The sequence below is a fragment of the Phyllostomus hastatus genome, unplaced genomic scaffold, assembly GCF_019186645.2.
Source record: "Phyllostomus hastatus isolate PE091 unplaced genomic scaffold, TTU_PhHast_1.1 phas_contig_38, whole genome shotgun sequence".
Classification (NCBI taxonomy): Eukaryota; Metazoa; Chordata; class Mammalia; order Chiroptera; family Phyllostomidae; genus Phyllostomus; species Phyllostomus hastatus.
The window spans coordinates 27465396-27486742 of record NW_025333869.1 but is presented as its reverse complement, the minus strand read 5'-3'; the positions used below and the strand labels follow the sequence as shown (position 1 = coordinate 27486742).

Genomic DNA, 21347 nt, shown 5'->3' with positions numbered 1-21347 from the left:
GCTAGTTAGTTGCATGGACTGGCTGTGACCACTGTCCACCAGCCTCCACTGTCCATGGAATATCAGCTGTGCAGAGTCATGGTGGTGGTGCTCCAGTGTGGTCTGTAGCTGTCTACTGGGTGTGTCTACTGGGCCCTGGGGTTTTCTGGGTGGTGCTGGCCAAGGTCAGCCCCCACTTGTGTTTTGCCCAGGACCACCCTGCCTGAGCTGTAAAGCAATCTGAGGTAGCTGCTACTTGTGCTGGGCTTGGAGGTTCCTCAACGAAGCCTAGCTATAACTCTAGGCTGGCCGCTGGCTGCCAGGCCTGGGGCTCACTGAGGCCAGCTGTTGCTTGTTTGATAGGATTTAGGAAGCTGTTCAGTATAAGCCAAGACCAGTCATTCATATGGAAAAGCAGTTTGGGTACACCTGTAAATTGGGTCTGTCAGAGCCTCTGGGGATCTCCAAACAGGGTCAAACAGTGTTAACCAGGTTGATGGATTCTCAGATATGGCAACATCTTACTGGTTCTGTCAGGGAAGGGTTTAGAAAAGGGACAATGGCCTCTGCTTACCTTGATGCCAGACACTTCAGCTCTTCCCTTTATGCCAGTAGTGCTTTTCAAGCTGCCATCCTGTTGCTGGAGTTCAGACAGAGTGAGTCTGAGTATGTGAGTCCATGTGTGGGTTCTTTAAGAGGAACTGCTTGGGGCTCCAGTATTTTCTTCTACTGACTCAGTTCCCACTGGTTTTTGCAGGCAAAAGTTGTGGGGACTTATCTTTTGGCACTGGAACCCTGGCCTAGGCAGACTGGTGTGCAGTTGGGACTCCTCGCTCCCAAGATATCCCTCCCGAACTTTTATCCACCACATGTTGGTGAGGGGCTGGCCTATTTCGCGTCTGCACACCTCCTACCAATCTGGATTGATGTGGCTTCTTTTTCTCTTTTTAATATATTTTATTGATTATGCTATTATATATGCCCCATTCCCCCCCTTTATTATCCTCTGCCCTCCAGCCCCCACCCACCCCTTAGTTCATATGTCTATGGGTCATGCATGTAAGTTCTTTGGCTTCTACATTTCTTATACTATTCTTAACTTCCCACTGCCTATTTTGTACCTACCATAAGTAGCTTTTTGGAAGCTACTTCTTCCTTGTACCTTTTCCCCCACTGCCCTCCCTAGCTCCTCCCCATTGATAACCTCCATGTGATCTCTTTTTCTATGGTTCTGCTCCTGTTCTACTTGTTTGCTTAGTTTGTTTCTGTCTTTGTTTTTTTTTTTTTTAGGTTAGGTTGTTGATAATTGTGTTTGTTGTCATTTTAGTGTTCAGACTTTTTAACTTCTTTTTCTTAGATAAGTCCCTTTAACATTTCATATAGTAAGGGTTTGGTGATGACAAACTCCTTTAACTTGACCTTATCTGAGAAGCACTTTATCTGCTCTTCCATTCTGAATGAAAGCTTTGCTGGATAGAGCAATCTTGGATGTAGGTCCTTGCCTTTCATGACTTGGAATACTTCTTTCCAGCCCTTTCTTGCCTGCAAGGTTTCTTTGGAGAAATCAGCTGATAATCTTATGGGAACTCCTTTGTAGGTAACTGTCTCCTTTTCTCTTGCTGCTTTTAAGATTTTCTCCTTATCTTAAACCTTGGGTAATGTAATTATGATGTGACTCTGTGTGCTTCCTTGGGTCCAGCTTCTTTGGGAGTTTCTGAGCTTCCTGGACTTCCTGGAAGTCTATTTCCTTTGACAGATTAGGGAAGTTCTCCCGTGCGTTTTCAAATAAGTTTTCATTTCTTGCTCTTCCTCTTCTCCTTCTGGCACCCCTATGATTTGGATGTTGGAATGTTTAAAGTTGTCCTGGAGGTTCCTAAGCTTCTCCTCATTTTTTTGAAATGACTTCCTTCTAAGTAATATTCCACTGTGTATATACAATTTCATTACCCATTCATCCGTTGACTGCTATTTAGGTTACTCCATTATCTCATTTTCTCATTTCTTCATTCTGTTCTGGTTGAATGTTTATTTCTTCCTTCTGATCCAAACTGTTGATTTGAGTCCTGGTTTCCTTCCCTTCATTGTTGGTTCCCTGTACATTTTTCTTCATTTCACTTTTCATAGCCTTCATCTTTTCCTCTATTTTGTGACCATACTCGACCACTTCTGTGAGCAACCTGATTACCAGTGTAAGCTCTGTTGAGTTTACACAGATGCAGTTGAACTCTACATCTGATAGGTTGGCTATGTCTTCATCACTTAGTTGTATTTTTTCTGGAGCTTCGATCTGTTCTTTTCATTTGGGCCATTTTTTTGGTCTCAGCATGCCAGTTTGGATATTTCTTCTTTAACTACTTGCTTGTGAGACTTCCACACAGTTCAATTTTCTGGCAGTTCTGGTTGTTTTTTGTTTTTAAATTTGTTGTTGTCCTTAGTTTAGTTGCACGAGCGAGGTACAGTCTATCTACCTACACCTCCATCTTGGCCCAGATGTGGTTTCTTTGATTCCACAGTTGTCAACCTTCCATTCAACTTGATTTCTGAAGGCTCTGAGTGATGGTTGTTCTATATTTTAGTTGTAATTTTGATGTGGTTGTGCAAACAGGCAAGCCATGTCTGACTATGCTGCCATTTTGGAAAGTGTTTTTTAATTGAGGTATAGTTGACATATACCATTGTATTAGCTTCAGATCTACATGATTTGATATTTGTATACTGCAAAATGATTGCCAAAATAAGTCTAGTTAACATCCATCACCATACAGTCACAAAATTTTTTTTCTGGAAGACTTTTAAGATTTACTCTCTTAGCAACTTTCAAACATGCAAAATGGGTATCATGCTGTACATTAAAATCCTATGACCAAATTATTACATGATGAGGTTTGTACCTTCCTCTAAAAATTAATTCCTTCTAAGTAATATTCTATTGTATATATATAATTTCATTATCCATTTATCTATTGACTGCTACTTAGGTTACTCCATATCTCAGCTATTGTTAAGTAATGCTGCAATGAATATGGGGGTGCAGGTATCTTTTCAGGTTAGTGTTTCTCTTTCCTTCAGATATATACCCAGAAGTGGAACTGCTGGATCATAAAGTAGCTCTATTTTCATTTTTTGAGAAACCCCCATACTGTTTTCCACAGTGGTTGCACCGATTTATATTCCTACCAAAAGTACACAAGGGTTCCCTTTTCTTCACATCCTTACCAACATTTACTTCTTGACTTTTTCATACTAGCCAATCTAAATACTAAGAGGTAATATCTCATTGTAGTTTTTAATTTGCTCAAGTAGAAATGTTAACTGATTTTTTAAGACTAAATAAAACACTATAACTAAAAATCCGGATATTTGGCACATCACTTCTGTAGTATTCCAACCAAAATTGTATATAGTAGTACCCCTTTTTCTGTGGTTTTGCATTCCATGGTTTCAATTCCCCTAGGTCAATGATAGTATAGAAATGTTAAATGGAAAATTCCAGAAATAATTCATAAGTTTGAAACTGCATGCCATTCTGAAGTAGTGTGATGATATCTCATGCTATCCTGCTCCATTCCTTTGTCCATGCTGTGTATATGCTACTTGCTGTTAGTCACTTAGTAGTCATCTGGAGCAACTGCTGCATGTTACTTGTGTTCAAGTAACACTTATTTTACTTAATAATAGCCCCAAAACACAAGAATAGTTTAAACTTTGTAATAGGTATATATATATGATAGGGGACCCCAAAAAACTGAAATTATCTTCTGGAGGGCTGGCCCCTTTTAAAACAGTTTTCTCCCGCTAGGTGAATGTTCCAGGAACCCATCTGTATCTGTGTACCAGCAGGTGGAATTGTTGTGAGAGGCTGCATTTGGCTTCAGTGAATTTTTTTTGAAAACTCTTTCAACCTGTTTGCCCATTTCACAATGGGTGATTTACGAGTGTACCTGCCCACGCTGCACTGAGTATTCAGCAGTTTTTGACCAAAACCAACGTGACTCCCACGCCGCACCCTCCCTATTCACCTGATCTCATCCAGAGCAAATATATTTGTTTCCCCAGATGAAAAAAGTCCTCAAAGAGAAACACTTTGCTGATCTAGAAGATGAAACAGAAAATGACAGAAGCACTAAAAGGCATAAAAATCAATGAGTTCAAAAACTGTTTTGAGCAATGCAAAAAACATCTCAATAGGTGTATTGCATCAATAGAGAGTACTTTGAAGGTGACTAAAGTTTCAACTTGTAAAAATATATACATGGGACTCTCAATCAAGATGGCAGCACAAGCAAACATGGCTTGCCTCTGTACAACTACATCAAAAGTACAACTAAAATACAGAACAACTATTGCTCAGGACCATCAAAAATTGAGCTGAATGGAAGTCTGACAACTATGGAATTACAGAAACCACATCCACCCAGACTGGTAGGAGGGGTACAGATATGGAATGGGCTGGTCTCTAACCATTATGTGGTGAAGAAAAATTTGGGAGGGGTATCTTGGGAGTGAGGAGTCCCACCCACACCAGGCTCCCCCCACCCCAAGTCCTTTATTCCAGTGCCAGGCTGCAAAAGCCAGTGGGAATTGAGTTGAGACAAGAAACTTCTGGAGCCACAAGCAGTTCCACACATGGATTCATCTACTCGGACTCACTGCCTCTGAGCCCCAACACCAGGGTGTCAGCTTGAAAGACACCAGTGGTATACAGGGAGAAACTGAAATGTGTGGTATCAAAGTGAGCAGAGGCCATTGTCCCTTTTCTAAACCCTTCCCTGACAGAACCAGTAAGATGTTGCCATATCTGAGAATCCATCAACCTGGTTAACACTGTTTGACCCTGTTTGGAGATCCCCAGAGGCTCTGACAGACCCAATTTACAGGTGTACCCAAACTGCTTTTCCATATGAATGACTGGTCTTGGCTTATACTGAACAGCTTCCTAAATCCTATCAAACAAGCAACAGCTGGCCTCAGTGAGCCCCAGGCCTGGCAGCCAGCGGCCAGCCTAGAGTTATAGCTAGGCTTCGTTGAGGAACCTCCAAGCCCAGCACAAGTAGCAGCTACCTCAGATTGCTTTACAGCTCAGGCAGGGTGGTCCTGGGCAAAACACAAGTGGGGGCTGACCTTGGCCAGCACCACCCAGAAAACCCCAGGGCCCAGTAGACACACCCAGTAGACAGCTACAGACCACACTGGAGCACCACCACCATGACTCTGCACAGCTGATATTCCATGGACAGTGGAGGCTGGTGGACAGTGGTCACAGCCAGTCCATGCAACTAACTAGCCTTGGTAAATCCCTCCCATTGATCTGCCAACAGCAACCAAAGCTCAAACACAAGAGGAGGGTGTACTCAGCCCACATGAAGTGCACACCTCAAATACCCAGCTTGGGTGATAGGGGAGGCTGTGCCACTGGACCCTACAAGACACCTACTACATTAGGCCACACTACCAAGACAAGGAGTCATAGCAGCTCCACCTAATATATAGAAACAAATACAGGGAGGCTGCCGAAACAAGGAGACAAAGAAACATGGCCCAAATGAAAGAACAGATCAAGTCTCCAGAAAAAAGAGCTAAATGAAATGGAGATAAGCAATCTATCAGATGGAGAGTTTAGAATACTGTTTATAAGGATGCTCAAGGAACTTACTGAGGACCTCAACAACAGAAAAAAGACCCAGTCAGAACTGAAGGATACACTGATTGAAATAAAGAACAATTTACAGAGAAACAACAGTGGACTGGATGAAGCCGAGAATCAAATCAATGATTTGGACCATGAGGAAGAGAAAAACCATTGATTAGAACAAGAAGAAGAAAAAAGAATCCAAAAAACGAGGATAGTATAAGCAGCCTCTGGGACATTCAAGAGATCCAGACAACATGTGCCAGAAGGAGAAGAGAAAAAGCAAGAAACTGGAAATTTATCTGAAAAAATAGTGAAAGAAAACTTCCCTAATTTGGTGAAGGAAATAGACATGGCAAATCAGGAAGTACAGAGAGTCCCAATGATGACAGATGCAGAGAGGCCCACTCCAAGACACATCATCATTAAAAGGCGAAAGGTTAGAGGTAAAGAGAGACTCTTAAAAGCAGCAAGAGAAAAGAAGTTTAGTTACCTACAGAGAAGGTCCCGTAAGACTGTCAGCGGATTTCTTGAAAGAAAGTTTGCAGGACAGAAGGGATTGGCAAGAAATATTCAAAGTCATGAAAAGCAGGGACCTACAGCCAAGATTTTTATACCTAGCAAAGCTATCAATAGAATTGAAGGGCAGATAAAAAGCTCTCCAGTCAATAAAGAAACCAAAGGACTTCATCACCACTAAACCATTATTGTGTGAAATGTTAAAGGAACTTATTTAAGAAAAAGAAGAATATTAAAACTATGAAGTATAAAATGACAAAAAATACATATGAATCAACAATTGAATCTAAAAAACAAATTAAGCAAACAAGAAGAACAGAGACAGATTCATGGATACAGAGCATTTTGGTGGTTGCCAGATGGTTGTGGGGGAATGGGTGAGAGGATTAAGTAAAAATAGGTAGTTACGGAATAATTTTGAGAATGTAAAGTACAGTGCAGGAAATGGAGTAACCAAAGAATTTATATTCAGGACCCATGGACATCAGCTATGGTGGAGGGATTGCCTGAGGGATGGGCACTGCTGAGTAGAGGTGGGCAAAGGGGGAAAAATCAGGACAATTGTAATAGCATAATCAATAAAATATAATTTAAAAAATACTTTCCCCTATAAAATATGTAACATTGTTACACAGGCTCCCTGAGCATGTTTTAGTAAGGTATCAATCCAGTGACTTTTGCTTTTAAACCTGTAGAAATGGAAGAACCCAGATCATCAGGTCGCTCCTAAAAAGGAAAGATCAAGGGCTTCCTATCTAAGTGAATGTTCCAAAGTATAGTCAGTCATCATTATTTGTGGATTCCATATTTAGGAATTCACCTACTTGCTACAAATTACTTGTAACTCCAGAGTCAGTACTTGATGTACTTCTCTGCTCATTTGCAGGCATGTGCAGAATAGCAAAGAATTTGAGTCGTCCAAGGAGCACATTCCCAACTGAGGTTGAACAAGGCAATGCTTTGTCTTCTTGTTTCAGCTCTCACACTGTAAAACAAGTGTGGTTTGTAGTTTATTTAGTGCCATATTTTTGCTAGTTTTGTGCCCTTTGTTGATTTCATTGTTTAAAATGGCCCCCGATTGCAGTGCTGATGTGATGTCTAGTGCTCCTAAGCATGTGAGGGGTGAGATGTGCCTTATGGAGAGAATGAAGTGTGAGATAAACTTCATTCAGGTGCACATTATAGTGCCGTTGGCCATGAACTCAACGTTAATGAGCCAGTGTTAATTATATTAAATAAGGTGTCTTTAAATGAGCACATATATAATGTTATATTTTGATCAGTTGACAAACATGTTATGACCAGAGCCCATTGGAACCGAACCCTGTGTTTCCCCTAGGAGTAATGTGTCAGCATTTGCTAATTCAGTGTCCACAGCAGCTTTATAGAATGTGACTACCATGAACAATAGGAATCAACTGTATGTTGTTTCCTTGTAAGAGAATTCAGGTAGAAAGTTTTAATGTTTGGGATAAAAACCACTTTTTCTGCTGAAACGGATGTTCGTCCTGAGGGAGACGTTCCAACCCACTGGGAGCTTCCATCAGTGGGTCCCAACCCACTGGGAGCTTCTGCGTTCCCTGGGAGGAGAGTTGATGCTCTTTGGAGACTAGGCAGTGCTGCTGTTGACTTGGCGTCGGTGGTATTGGGAGCACACCCTTGTTGATGGAAAGAAGAAGACTACAGAGGAAAGTATGCAGATTAATAGCTATACTTCCGTTAATCTAACATGCTGACTGGAAATGTTATTTCATGTTACAAAGGATTTTTTAAAAATCCTCACTCAAGGACATGTTCGTTGATTTTAGTGAGACAAGAAGGTGGGGGTGAAGAGAGAGACATCGATGTGAGAGAGAAACATTCATTGGTTGCCTCCTGTATGCACCCCTACTGGGGATTGAACCCACAACCTAGGTATGTGTCCTGACCAGGAATCCAACCCACAGCTTTTTTTTTCGTGTTCAGGATGATGCTTCACCAACTGAGCCACACTGGCCAGGGCTGTAATAAAGAATTTTTTTAAATACTAGTGAAAAAAATTAAAAAAAAAAATACTAATGAAAACCAAAATAATTTAAACCATGAAAATATTTTAAATAAAATTTTCCTTGCAAAAGGGAAATCCTTAACAAATGTAACCATAATTTGGTAAAACCAGACATGGGACTCGTATTACAAAATGAAAGAATTGGCCCTTCATTAAACCACCTCCATCATTCTGAACATTATTTTGGGGGATACTTCCCACTCATGACTACTTTTAATTCATGAGAAACCCATCTCAGTTTGGATTCCACAGATCGGAAGTTTTGACACATTGGTTAGGAGCGATGCTCCTCTTCCCTCAGTCAGCACTCTTTCTTTATTAACAGAGACCACAGCATAGGGAGGATGATAAAAGCAAATGCTAAAACAATTAGAGGAAACTGCTTTCAGCGCCTTGTAAAGATCCATTTATAGGCCTGAAATAAAGAATTCATATTTTAATTAAAGTAGGTATTCCGAAAACCTGTGAGAGTGATTCTTCTATTAATGCTGATTGATTAATAATGATGTTGAGCACCTACATGTACCAGCTCTGTCCTAGGTTCTTTGTGCTCATCAGCTCATTAAATCCTCATAGCAACACTATGGGACAGTCACTGCTGCACTCGGTATTTGATAGATAGGAAAACTGAAGCACAGAGAACTCTAGCAACTTCCAGTGTCACATAGATGGTGAGGGGCAGAGCTGGCATTTAAATGCAAGCAGGACAGTTTTGTGATAGTTGCAAGCTTGTATCTACACTGCTTGAGTCAAAAGACCACAAACCTGAAAGTTCCCTACCTCATGTCCCTCCAACCCCCTTCACTGGCTAGAGATGAAAGAGATGAAAAGGCTGCTCTCTGAAGGTGGGTGGGGGACTCTGCAGCCTTGGGAAGGCTTGGAAATAGGCTCAGATAAAATTAAACTCACAGCTTTAAGTTTGGGAACAAGTCTGTAATCATGATAATAGGAGGTCTGACCAGAAGATATCCAGCCATTTAATATGAAAAATAGAGACCTTTATTGAAGAAGATAGAAAATACAGGAAACGTACACAGGACAATGATGCCTCAGTCCCCTTCAAAGTAGGCACCTTGGGGCCCCACACGGTTCTCCCAATTGTCATCAGCTGCCCCGCCGTATTTTACTGAATCTCATCGACAGTCTGAAATCTCTTTAAAGGTGATTTTAGTGAAAGACAAATACAATATGATCTCACCTAAAAGAGGAATCTAATGAACAAAATAAATAATGAACAAAATAGAGCCATAAGCGTGGAGACATGAAATAAACTGACAGTGACCAGCGGGGAGGGGGGCAGTATCATGGAAATAAGGGGAAGGGACTAATCAAAGAACAGGTATGAATGACCCATGGACATAAACAATGGTGTGGGAATTGACTGTGGGGGTGGTACTGGGTGAAAGAGGGCAAAGGGGGGAAATTGGGACAACTGTAATAGAATAACAATAGAAAAACCACTTTTTTTAAAAAAGTGATTTTAGGCCCTGGCTGGTGTAGCTCAGTGATTGAGCTCGGGCTGCGAACCAAAGTGTCTCAGATTCGATTCCCAGTTAGGGCACATGCCTGGGTTGCAGGCCACGGCCCCCAGCAACCGCACATTGATGTTTCTCTTTCTCTCTCTCTTTCTCCCTCCCTTCCCTCTCTAAAAAATAAATAAATAAAATCTTTTTTTAAAAAAGTTATTTTAGTTTTGGGGAAAGCCAGAAGTTTCAGGGCACCAAATCTGGGCTGTAGGGATACTGAGTCACCTGGGTGATTTGGTGTTTCACCAAAAAACTGCAGGAGATGTGATGCATGAGCAGGTGTCTTGTGATGGAGCTGCCAATCACCAGTTGTCTATAGCTGTGGCCTTCTGAATCATCTGAATAGTTTCCACAGAGGAATGTTCAAGCTTAATGCAAAATTTGAAGCAGATTTGTTGCTCTACTTGCTCAGTCATTTTGAATGTGATGGCCACACAGCACACATGCTCACTCAACATGGCGTCTACCACCCCCACTGACTAGTACAGTGAAGTTGTCATTGTTCATGCATGTGCACATTCCAGTCCACTCTCCTTGGCTGCAAGGTTACATTGATGTAACCTGGCACTCATCTCCATCAAGTCGTCTTCTGGTGTGCCTTTTAGCTCTTGAATTGCTCCAAGATTCTTAAAACCCTCACCCTCACTAATGTTTTTGTAACATCCACGATCTCTTTTGATTTCCTTTATTGGCTCTGTCATAAATCCTGTGAAATCACACACATCATCTGGACACAGTTTTCCCCAGCAAGGACTTACTGTTTTGGGCTTGATGGCTTTCATGGCTTTTTCTCTAACAATGATGGCTCTTCAGTGCTGTTATCCTTCTAGACTTTCATGATGTTCTATCAGGGTTCACTGCCCTGGCATTGACAGTAGTTGCCATAGAGTACTGTGTATGAGCCATAAAGGTGTTTATGACCCCCGAGCCAGAGGCTAAAATAGAGGCGAAGTGTTTGGGGGCAAGTAGATCAGTTAGCTGCTTTGGACATTGAACCCATTGGGTCTTTGTGGCCAGGGGCACTATAATGTCAAAAAAAAAACAAAACACAACAACTTTAAAAGGCAGTTCTTTACTTGCAAGGTACTTCCTGACCTTAGGGACAAAGCATCAATGGAACCAGTCCAGGCTTTCTTGTACAACCGGAAGACTGGCAGCTACTATTTATCTTTTCCCTTCAGGGCTCCGGTTAGCGGCTTTGTAGATAAGGCCATTGCTGATCATAAACCCCACTGCATTTGCACAGAACAGTAGAGTTGGGCTATCCCTTCCTGCCTGAAGTCATGGTGCTTGCTTCTCTTAATAGAAGTCCTTCATGGCATTTCCCACGCCCCCCCCCCCGCCCCCACCATAGAGCATTTCATGTCTGCATTATAAACTTGGCCCTGCCCTGGTGGGTGTGGGTTGGGCATCATCTTGCAAACTGAAAGGCTGCAAGTTCGATTTCCAGTGAGGGCACATGTGTTGGTTTTGGGCCAGGCCCCCGTTGGGGGCATGAGAGGGGCAACCACACAGCGATGTTTCTGTTGCATGCCAATATTTCTCTCCCTCTTTTTCTCCCTCCTTTCCCTTCTCTCTAAAAAGAAATAAATCTTTAAAAAGAAAACAAAACAAAACCTTATTCAGGCAGATACCCTTTTTCTTCCATGCTTTTCTTAATGTCATCTGGAAATTTGCTGCCTCTTGGTCTACAGAAGCTACTGCCTCTTGGTCTACAGAAGCTACTGCTTCTGTCACCTTGACATTTTAAAGCTAAACTTCTTTCTAAAAGTAACCATCCATTGCTGGCATTAAATTCTCCAGCTTTAGTTCCTTTTGCCTTAAATTGTCATGTAATTACTTTACTTTTTCTCAAATTATATTATGTATGCCTCAAATCTATAGGTATGCCTTTCTTAAGCAATCCTGCACTCAAAAATCTGCATTTTCAATAAAAGATAAAAAGGTTATTTCTCAAAAAGTTCAAGGTTTTCATGCCTACTGGTATAGCTGTAACAATGGCTTCACAAATTTCCTTTTCTTTTTGTACAATGATCCTTATGCTGGATTCATTTGTCTTGAAGTGGCAGAGCATTGCAGCTGCAGAACTCAATCTCTGGTACATGTCAAGCAATTCAACTTACTCTTATAATAGCATGACTTTTCTCTGCTTCCTGGGAGCATTTCTAGCATCACTAGAGGCACTTTGTGTGGGTCCCACAGTGTTATTCAAGGCTTATGGTATTGCACTAAGCATGGTGAAAAACACACAAGCACCACGAGAGATCACTTTTTACTGCAATGTGCAATTTACTAGAGAGATGAACTGTTCAGGGATGATTAGCATTTACACAGCATTTTGAGCAGATCAACACTTGAGCTTACAGCAGTAGCATCAGGAGGTGGCTATAAAATTTTACAGTAGTACAGTGTGTCTTACAGTTAATTTACAGTTAAAACCATAAATTACTGTTGTGATTTAATACTGCATCTTTATGTTTGTTTATGTTTCTCTCAACTGCTAATGGCGCCATGTTTGGTTTGTGTTTGTGCATAAGTTTTGATAAATTCTAACTTTGTACAATAGATTTGTGTGTATCTTATGGTAGTACGTGAAAAAATAGACTAGTATGTACATGTATTTTATGCATTCATGACACCTTTTTCTTAATTTTTTGGATATTTCCAGGCTATGATTTGTGAGGGAGTCTTTTTGAATTGTCGCAAATTCAGACATTTTTCCAATATATTTACTGAAAGAAATCCACACATAAGTGGACTCATGATGCTCAAACCCACGTTCGAGAGTTTGCCGTAGTTGGTTTTTTGCCCCTTAATTTATTACATTGAATTCATTGTAGATTGGTTGAAGTCTAAGAGGCGCTTGTCCCCCCAAAAATCAATAAAAACTAAACTACCAGTAAGATGTCATTGTGTTTTTACTCTTCAAAATAGTAAAGTTAAAAATATGACAATGTCCGTTTTTAAAATGCTTTCATTGAGTAGCCTGAAATGTTGGTTAGAGTATTTGTTGAAAACAGTTTGGCAGTATGTATCAAGAACATTCAAAATGATGTAAACTCTGACCCAGTGAGCTCCACTTGTAGGAATCTGTCCTAAGGAAATAATCCAAATTCCAGACAGATTTATGCACAGAAATCTTCATCTAGAGAGTGGTTTGTAATGGAAGGAATTGGGAACAACATATGCCCAGTATTAGAAAAATGGTTCAAGAATGGCATATTTATTTAATTGTATATCATGTTATACTTATAAATGATGTTAAAGGGTTGAAAATGATATGGGTAAAGTGTTAGAGGTATAATATAGGAAGAAAAAGCTATATTCAAAACCAAATATATATCATGACCCTAGTCTTCACCTACAGATAAAACATAAGAAAAAATTAGAAATAAATATGCAAAAATAACATAAGTGAGTGCCTGTGGGTAGTAGGGATTTTGAGTGGGGTTTCCCTCCCCACCCCAGTGCTTCAGTGAAGATCTGGACTTTTATAACAGGAAAAAGTGATATAAAACAAGAATTCAGTACAGGTACAATGAAAATTACAGTTATGACCATTAACTTAGACAAATCATGTTTGTAATTTTAGCTACTGAAACTGAAGGAGATGTGCCAGAGCTTTATCATCAAAGAAAAGGGGAAATAGCAAGATGCTGGATCAAATACTGTTTGACTCTCATGCAGAATGCTCAACTTTCAATGCAGGTAATGCAGTCAAAAGCCGTCTTTTCTTAAATGAGCAAGACATAAATGAAAGCTTAAAATTGGAATTATGCTTATTGGGCTCACTGCATGTTTATTATGTAAGACATGCAGAATGCTCTCATCAATTTATTTTTTAAAGGATTTTGTTTTTTTATTTTTAGAGACAGGGTGGGGTGGGAGGTAGAGAAATACCGATGTGTGAGAGATACATTGATTGGTTGCCTCTCACATGCCCCCAACCGGAGACCTGGCCTGCAACTCAGGCATGTGCCCTGACTGGGAATTGAACCAGCAACCTTTTGGTTCGCAGGCTGGCACTCAGGCCATTGAGTCATACCAGTCAGGACCTGAAGAGTTTTGAGAAATTATATTCTATCCAAAAAAAAGCCTGTGAACCAAAGGGTTGCCGATTCAATTCCCAGTCTAGGGCACATGCCTGGGTTGTAGGCTGGGTCCCTGGTTGGGAGAGTGTGAGAAGCAACCACACATTGATATTTCTCCCCTTCTCTTTTTCCCTCCCTTCCCTTCTCTAAAAATAAATGAATAAAATCTCTTGGAAATAAAAGAATATAATTTCCTGAGAAGTGGGGTCTGTGTCATATATATTATGTCATCTCCAGGTACAATAGGTTCTCAGTAAGTTATTATTAAATTCATAGTTCTTCACCCTCTATAGATCCTTCCCTTGAACTCCATAGAACTTTTCTTATTCCTTCCTAAGTCACTTAAATTCTGCCTTGTATTTACCTCTTTTTAGACTATAAGCAACTTGAGGGCAGGAAACAACTCTACTAATCTTTATATACTCTATGCAGTATACACAGGGTGGTGCGAAAGTAAGTTTATAGGTTATATGGGAAATAATACAATAATTAATAAATAATAATATAAGAATAAATTCTGTTTTGCATACTCACAGCTATAAACCTACTTTTGCCCCACCCTGTAAGTACATATTTTTATAAAGATAAATATAAATATATCCAGAAACAGCCTTGCCAGTTTGTAGCTATGTGTTCTTGGCAATTTACTCAATCTCGTTGTGCCTCAATTCTCTCGCTGGTAATAATAGTATGTACTTAATAATGTTGTTATAAGAGTTAAATTTGTATGTGTGTGTCTCAGAAAAGTGCCTGAGACATACCAAGTCCTCAATAAATGTTAACCATCATCATCATTATTATTACGGATCGATACTGAATCCTAGTTTCTAACCACTAAAGAGGAAAGAAAAGAAATCATTTGGATGCAATATACTAAGGGTAGATACACAGGCTTTCCTGATAGAGCTATTATGCTTCATTTTTACTATTTGTATTCATTAAAATAAGCTAATTTTTACCAGTAAAAAACACAGAACCTTGTAAAACTACCACACAAAATAAAACTACAAAACCCCAGGAGTAAAGGTCTTACAAAGATGAGAGCATTTTAGAGATGGAGGGTAGGGAAAGTAGGGAAAAGAACTAGGGAGTTTTATATTTAGAGAAGTTGGAGCCAGGAAGAGCTGTCAGCTTTCCTCTGCTCAAAAAGCAGCATAGAAAGCATTCCAAATAAATAAGTAGCCAGGAAGCAAGTAAATAAACAAGATTTAGAGACTTACAGCCTGCATTGGAAGTTACTGTGTCTAGCAAAATACGGGTGGTTTGACTCTTACCCTTCAGTTAGTTGACGTTTTCCAAACCAGGCACTAGAACCTGTCGCCTGACTGCACTAAACCCAGATAGTTGTCATGCTACAAAAACTACTCAGATTTTCTTCAATCTGACCTTTTTTGTTACTTTAACTTCATCATTTGATTATCTACTTATTTCAAAAGGCTTCTTCAGTTAAACTTAAATGTAAACAGATATATTTAAGTAAATGTTTATGCCAACTCTGTGCTACTCATTGTACTCTGATGTACAAAAAAACCTGGTTTTTGATTTTATGTAAAAGTGCAGCTTTGACAAATTCCACAAAGACGTACGATATGAGGAGACATAATAGTAAGGAACATTTGAAGGAAGCTCTGGGACTGAGTAGCAATTACTTAGACTGGAGAAAGGAGGGAGCATCATTCCAAGGAGCTGAAGCAGCATGTTTTAACGTTGTAGGGCATAAGGAGCATGGTATTAGAAGGGATGAACAGAACCCTGTGAGGCTGGAACAGAGTGAGAGAGTATGTGATACAAGAGTTAGAAAGGGGCTAGAACATGCAGGGCCTTCAAGGAATGGAAGCCTTGAAGGGTTTTTGGAACAGTCACTTAAGTAGCAGAATGGAGAGTGAATTGAGGGAAAGCAAGAATGGATGAAGGAGATTAGTTAGAAGACCACTATGGCAGTCCAGGTGAGATGTGCAGAAGAAAAAGATTGGATTCCAGAGGTATTTAGAAAGCAAAACATTAAGGACTTGGTGATAGATTGGAAGTATGGGGTAAAGGGAGAGGAGAGGGACGTCTCAAGGATGATTCCTAGATTGCTGTCTGTCCACATAGATGAAATGTTCTTTCCCAAAATAACACTAGAATAGGAACCTGTTTGCTGAAGAACAGGGTGTGCATGTTGCAGATGAGATGCCTCTGAATCTTCTGAGAGGAGATGCCATAAAGGGAGCTGTAGTTCTGGGTCTGGAACTTGAAAAGAGGTGTGGGTTGTAGCTGTAGACTAGTGAGTCCTGCTCCCGTGAATGGCAGCTGAAGCCATGGGTGTGGGTGGAGTCACCTGTTTACAGCAGTGCTGTCCAGTAGAAAGAGAATACGAGCTACATATGTAGTTTTAAATTTTCTAGTGACCATATTAGAGAAGAAAAAAAAAAGAAGCAGGTGAAATTAATTTTAATTATTTTTTAAACCCAGAACATCAAAAAATATTGTCATTTCTATATGTCATCAACATTTAAAAATTAAGAGGCTCCAGTTGGAACTTTATTCACACAAAAATTTTTGGGAGCCCTGACCATTGTGGCTCAGTTGGTTGGCACATCTTGTGGGTCAAAGGGTCATGGGTTCAATTCCCAGTCAGGGAACATGACTGGGTAGCAGCAGGTTTGGTCCCTGGTTGTGATGTATACTGGAGACAGCTAATCAATGTTCCTCTCTTATATCAATGTTTCTCTCTCACACTGATGTTTCTCTCCCTCCCTCCCTCCCCGGTCTCTAAAATCAATAAGCATGTCCTCAGGTGAAGATAAAAAAATTTCTTTTCTTGGAAATTGGATAAGTATTATTTTGCACAGCCCACATCTCATTTTGGACTCATCACATTTCAGGTAGTAGTCATTCCCAGTGTGGTGAATGGCTCCCTTGAACAGTGCATGGCTAGAGAGACCAAATCAGGAGGAAAAAGAAAAGGCCTTGAGGCTGAGGATTAAGGGATCTGATGACTAATTTTGTTGGCCAGTAAGGGGAGAATGAGCTTACTCTATTTCTTAACCATCTTAGCTATCTATGTACATATATATGTCTTTATGTACATCTATAGATGTAGATATGTGTGTGTGTTTTTGTTCCAGAAGGCTGGAGAGATAACTTTAACTACAAAGGTAGATTTAACTCTCTCTTCACTTTAGTGTTTTTAAAAGACTTAGAGCATTTCTCTGAAATATATTTCACTAAATAAGTTATAGCATAAATATCATATCATTAATCTTAATGGCATGTTTGAAATATTTTTAGGATTTATATTGCAGTTTTACTTTTATGCTAATAATGACATATTACATGTATGTAAATTTCACATTTTTTAATGTTCTTTCATATGTATTTAATTTGAGTTCCCTAAAGAAGAATAAAGTATGTAAGTGGTTTATCTATTTACTACTTCCTAACTTCTTGTGTTTTTAATATAATTGAAATATAATTAGACGAAAGAAGTTTTAAAAGATGTTTAAGATTATAAGACCTCCATGAATCAGACTAGGACATAACAGGGTTTTGTGTTTTTTACTAGTTGATTGCTTTAATGTTATTTGACAGCAGGAAGTCACTGTCCTACTTAACCACGACTGTTTTTTCTTTCAGGACAACATAGGAGAGCTTGATCTTGATAAACAATATGAACTTAGAGCTTTAAGGAAAAAAGAACTAGATGAAGAAGAAAGTGTTAGGAAAAAAGCTGTGCAGTTTGGAACTGGTGAACTCTGCGATGCCATCTCTGCAGTAGAAGAGAAAGTGAGCTATTTGAGACCTTTGGATTTTGAAGAAGCCAGAGAACTTTTCTTATTGGGTCAACACTATGTCTCTGAGGCAAAAGAGTTCTTTCAGATTGATGGTTACGTCACTGACCATATTGAAATTGTCCAAGACCACAGTGCTTTGTTTAAGGTGCTTGCCTTCTTTGAAACTGACATGGAGAGACGGTGCAAGATGCATAAACGTAGGATAGCCATGCTAGAGCCCCTGATTGTGGACCTGAATCCACAGTATTATCTGTTGGTCAACAGACAGATTCAGTTTGAAATTGCACATGCTTACTATGATATGATGGATTTGAAGGTTGCCATTGCCGACAAGCTGAGGGATCCTGATTCACACATCATAAAAAAAATAAATAATCTTAATAAATCAGCATTGAAGTACTACCAGCTCTTCCTAGACTCCCTGAGAGACCCAAATAAAGTATTTCCTGAGCATATAGGGGAAGATGTTCTTCGCCCTGCCATGTTAGCTAAGTTTCGAGTTGCCCGTCTTTATGGTAGAATCATCACTTCAGATCCCAAGAAAGAGCTAGAAAATCTGGCAACATCTTTGGAACATTATAAGTTTATTGTTGAATACTGTGAAAAGCACCCTGAGGCTGCCCAGGAAATAGAAGTCGAGCTAGAACTTAGTAAAGAGATGGTGAGTCTTCTTCCAACAAAAATGGAGAGATTCAGAACCAAGATGGCCCTGACTTAACAATCCTCATTTTTTATGAAATAATATGTGCAATATTGAAGAGAATTTTTCCCCTCAGTCAAACGGGCTTAATTCTATTGTGGTACTTAATTTTATAGCCAGACGAGTACAGTTTGAACTTGAGCTACAGTCAGACCAATTGAGGCTTTACTAGGACCTTAATCAACATAAAGATAGTAAGTTAATACCTAATTATGTAAATTGCCTTGTTAAAGTGACATGTGATTGATATTTTAGATTGCTTGTTTCCTATTTAAATAAACCTTCCCTGACTCATTTTCTAAAGATAGGTTCTTTGTTGTCTAGTAACTGATGGATTCTTTAAGAGGAAAATTGCTGAGTAACATACCTGGTAGACAAGCCTGTTGTTATATAAAAACTGAAAAAGTAACTTCCTGTAGTTATTCTTTCTCAAATATTTACTTTCCTAAGTTCCCAAAGAAATCTTTTCTTTTTGAAAATAATAAAAAACTAAGTTATGTTGTCAAGTACTGTAAAGTAGTTTGTCTCATTTATAGGAGGAAAAGGGCCTTGTTGGAAATATAATAAATTTACTTGTTTCACTAATAAAAGCTTGCATTTACTCTTGTTTTCTTCTAAGAATTGATTTTTAATTATTACTTTTTTTTTTTTAGAAAGAGAAGGAAAGGGAGGGAAAAAGAGAAGGAGAGAAACATCAGTTGGTTGCCTCCCGCACGGCCCCAACTGAGGACCTGGCCTGCAACCCAGGCATGTGCCCTGACTGGAAATCAAACGGGCAACCTTTCGATTTGCAGGCTGGTGCTCAATCAACTGAGCCACACCAGCCAGGGCAGGAATCGATTTTTGATACTTTGGAGGTATTGCCTTAATACCAGAGAAGAATATTTATTTCTTCAGTAACACTGCACAGATAGAAAACATTAAAATCTCATTTATTGAATAAATATTGGAGATACTACCATGTGCCAGAAAAATCTTAATTGGCTGCTGTTTCTCATCAGAGGATCCTGGTATATTATATAAACCTTTAAGAACAGTTGGAAAAGGATATGTACTTCATAACAACCTTGTTAATATGTTAGTCATTTAAGAAACACACAGAATCGAAATGGAGTCCCTTTCCAGTGCAAAAATCAAGATCAGTTGTGAAATGTGATACACAGAATAGGTCTGTATGTTGACTTGCCTATTAATTTGCTTCGGAAAGCTTAGGACTAGGTCACCCCTAAGATTCTGTAACCTTTATATATGTGTGATAAAGACCTTGCTTTTTCTTTGAGGTCATCCGCCAGGAAAAAAATCTTCGAGTGTAACAGCAATGGGTAATGCACTCGATATTTAGTATTTACTAAATACCTACCGTGGGTCAGGCACTGTTCTCACTTTTCTAAGTATAGAGTGATGAACAAGATAAACACAGTCCTGCTCTCATGGAGAAAGTAAACAGTGTGGGAGATGATTTCAGGCTGTGAGTGTTACTCAGAAAGGAACCAGAGGGATATGGAATACGTTCAGTGGGAAGGGGCTTCTTTAGCTCCAGTGATCTGAAAAGGCCTCTGAAAAGCTGAGAGTTGACCCTGAGCTGAGTACTAGTTGAGGGGAAAAGGCAGCAAAGTCAAGATTTCTCGGTAAAGTATTCCAGAGAATGCTAGGCCCTCAGGCTGGAACAAACTTCGGAAGATGTTGAACGTTTTATTTACTTTTACTTTTTATTTTTTCTTTTAGCTATTTTCAGTGACCTTAATGGCTTCAAGGTCTTTAAGGCTCGTAACATGGTTGTACTATTGCCAACTTTCTCTAAATTTCTGCAGAAACACTTTCAGGTAAGAGACTCAGTGGCTGGCTTGGCACTGGACGTTTTAGGAGATGGGAAAGGCCATTGTGGCTGGTGCAGAAGAGGTGGGGAGTGGAGCAGACGTAGGGGTAAGGAATCCAGATGAAGAGGCTTTGTAGGTAAGGGAGAAGAGTCTGGATTCTATTCTAGGTCCAGTGGAACGCTTCATAGAATTGTTAAAAGAAGAGTGGCGTGATCTGATTGGCATTTTTAGGAAACCACTCTGGTGCCTCAGGGGAGAATAGTTTGTAGGGAGGCAGGGTGGCACCAGAGGGGAAGCAGGAAGACGAGTTAGATTCAGTTAAGATTAATCCAAACGGTTTGGACTAGGGTGATAGAATAGGGATGGAGAGAAGTGGATGGATACAGTTTATACTTCAGAAGTAGAATCATAGGACATGATAAAAATTTACATGTAAAGCATGAAGGGGAAAGAATCAACCATGTTAAGTTGAAATATGTAGGAGAAGCATGTTTTTGTGAGGGAGATGTGGGGTTAAAAATTAAGAGTTCTGGGTAGGTCATACAGTGAGTTTTTTTACTCCTCACCCAAAGACGTGTACCGATCTTTTTTAGAGGAAGGGAGAGAGAGAGAAACACCTATCAGTTACCTTCTGTGCGTGCTCCGAACAGGGATCTAACCCACAGCCTAGTACGTGCCCTGACGGGATTGAACCCACAACCTTTTAGTGTATGGGATGATGAACAACCAACTGAGCCACTGGCCAGGGCAGGTCACATTGAGTTTAGATGCTTGAGATGAAATGATGCTAATAACATCTTTTCATCAGACATTAAAAGGAAAGTAAAGAGGATCAGGAGGAGGCAAAGGAGAAGGCGATTTCTTGAGCATAATGATAACAGCTCTGCACCCCAGTTACTGTCATCGGAAACCCTTCCTGATAGAGTGATTTTGCTACCAACATTATTCAACTGAATGACTTCACGTACATGGTCATTCATTCGTTTTAACAAATAACTTACTGAGCTCTTGTGTGCTAGTGCTTGATAGCTTTTCTTCTTTCCAACAGTGTGATTCAAGTTGAGTTCAAAAGAAAATTCAAGTAGAACAGGCACTGGTCTTAAAAGCAGTCTTTATCCTAATACCCATCAACATACTCTGACTTTTCACATCTTAAGATTTCGTCTTTAGCTATCATCAGAACATCTCACTGACTGCTTTGCAGTCTTGCACAGTATGCATGTAGCCTGTTCTACAAACCGCTTTTTCGGAGCATGATTTCCC

General features: G+C 39.8%; 1 protein-coding gene and 1 non-coding gene across 2 annotated transcripts in view; one reads left to right on the top strand and one right to left on the bottom strand.

Moving 5' to 3' along the window:
- The window catches only part of LOC123820915 (kinesin family binding protein), a 37926-nt gene extending 19069 nt beyond the window's left edge, over positions 1-18857 (top strand). Inside the window, exons 6-7 of the mRNA XM_045842035.1 lie at positions 13293-13408; positions 17410-18857. Coding sequence (XP_045697991.1) covers positions 13293-13408; positions 17410-18285 — 992 coding nt within the window. The 3' untranslated portion in view covers positions 18286-18857. The remainder of the gene's footprint in view (positions 1-13292; positions 13409-17409) is intronic.
- Positions 18858-19984: 1127 nt separating this feature from the next.
- On the bottom strand, positions 19985-20113 carry LOC123821197. The gene has a single exon (XR_006786062.1). It is a non-coding gene; the product is annotated as a small nucleolar RNA SNORA33 (small nucleolar RNA).
- Positions 20114-21347: the final 1234 nt, after the last annotated feature.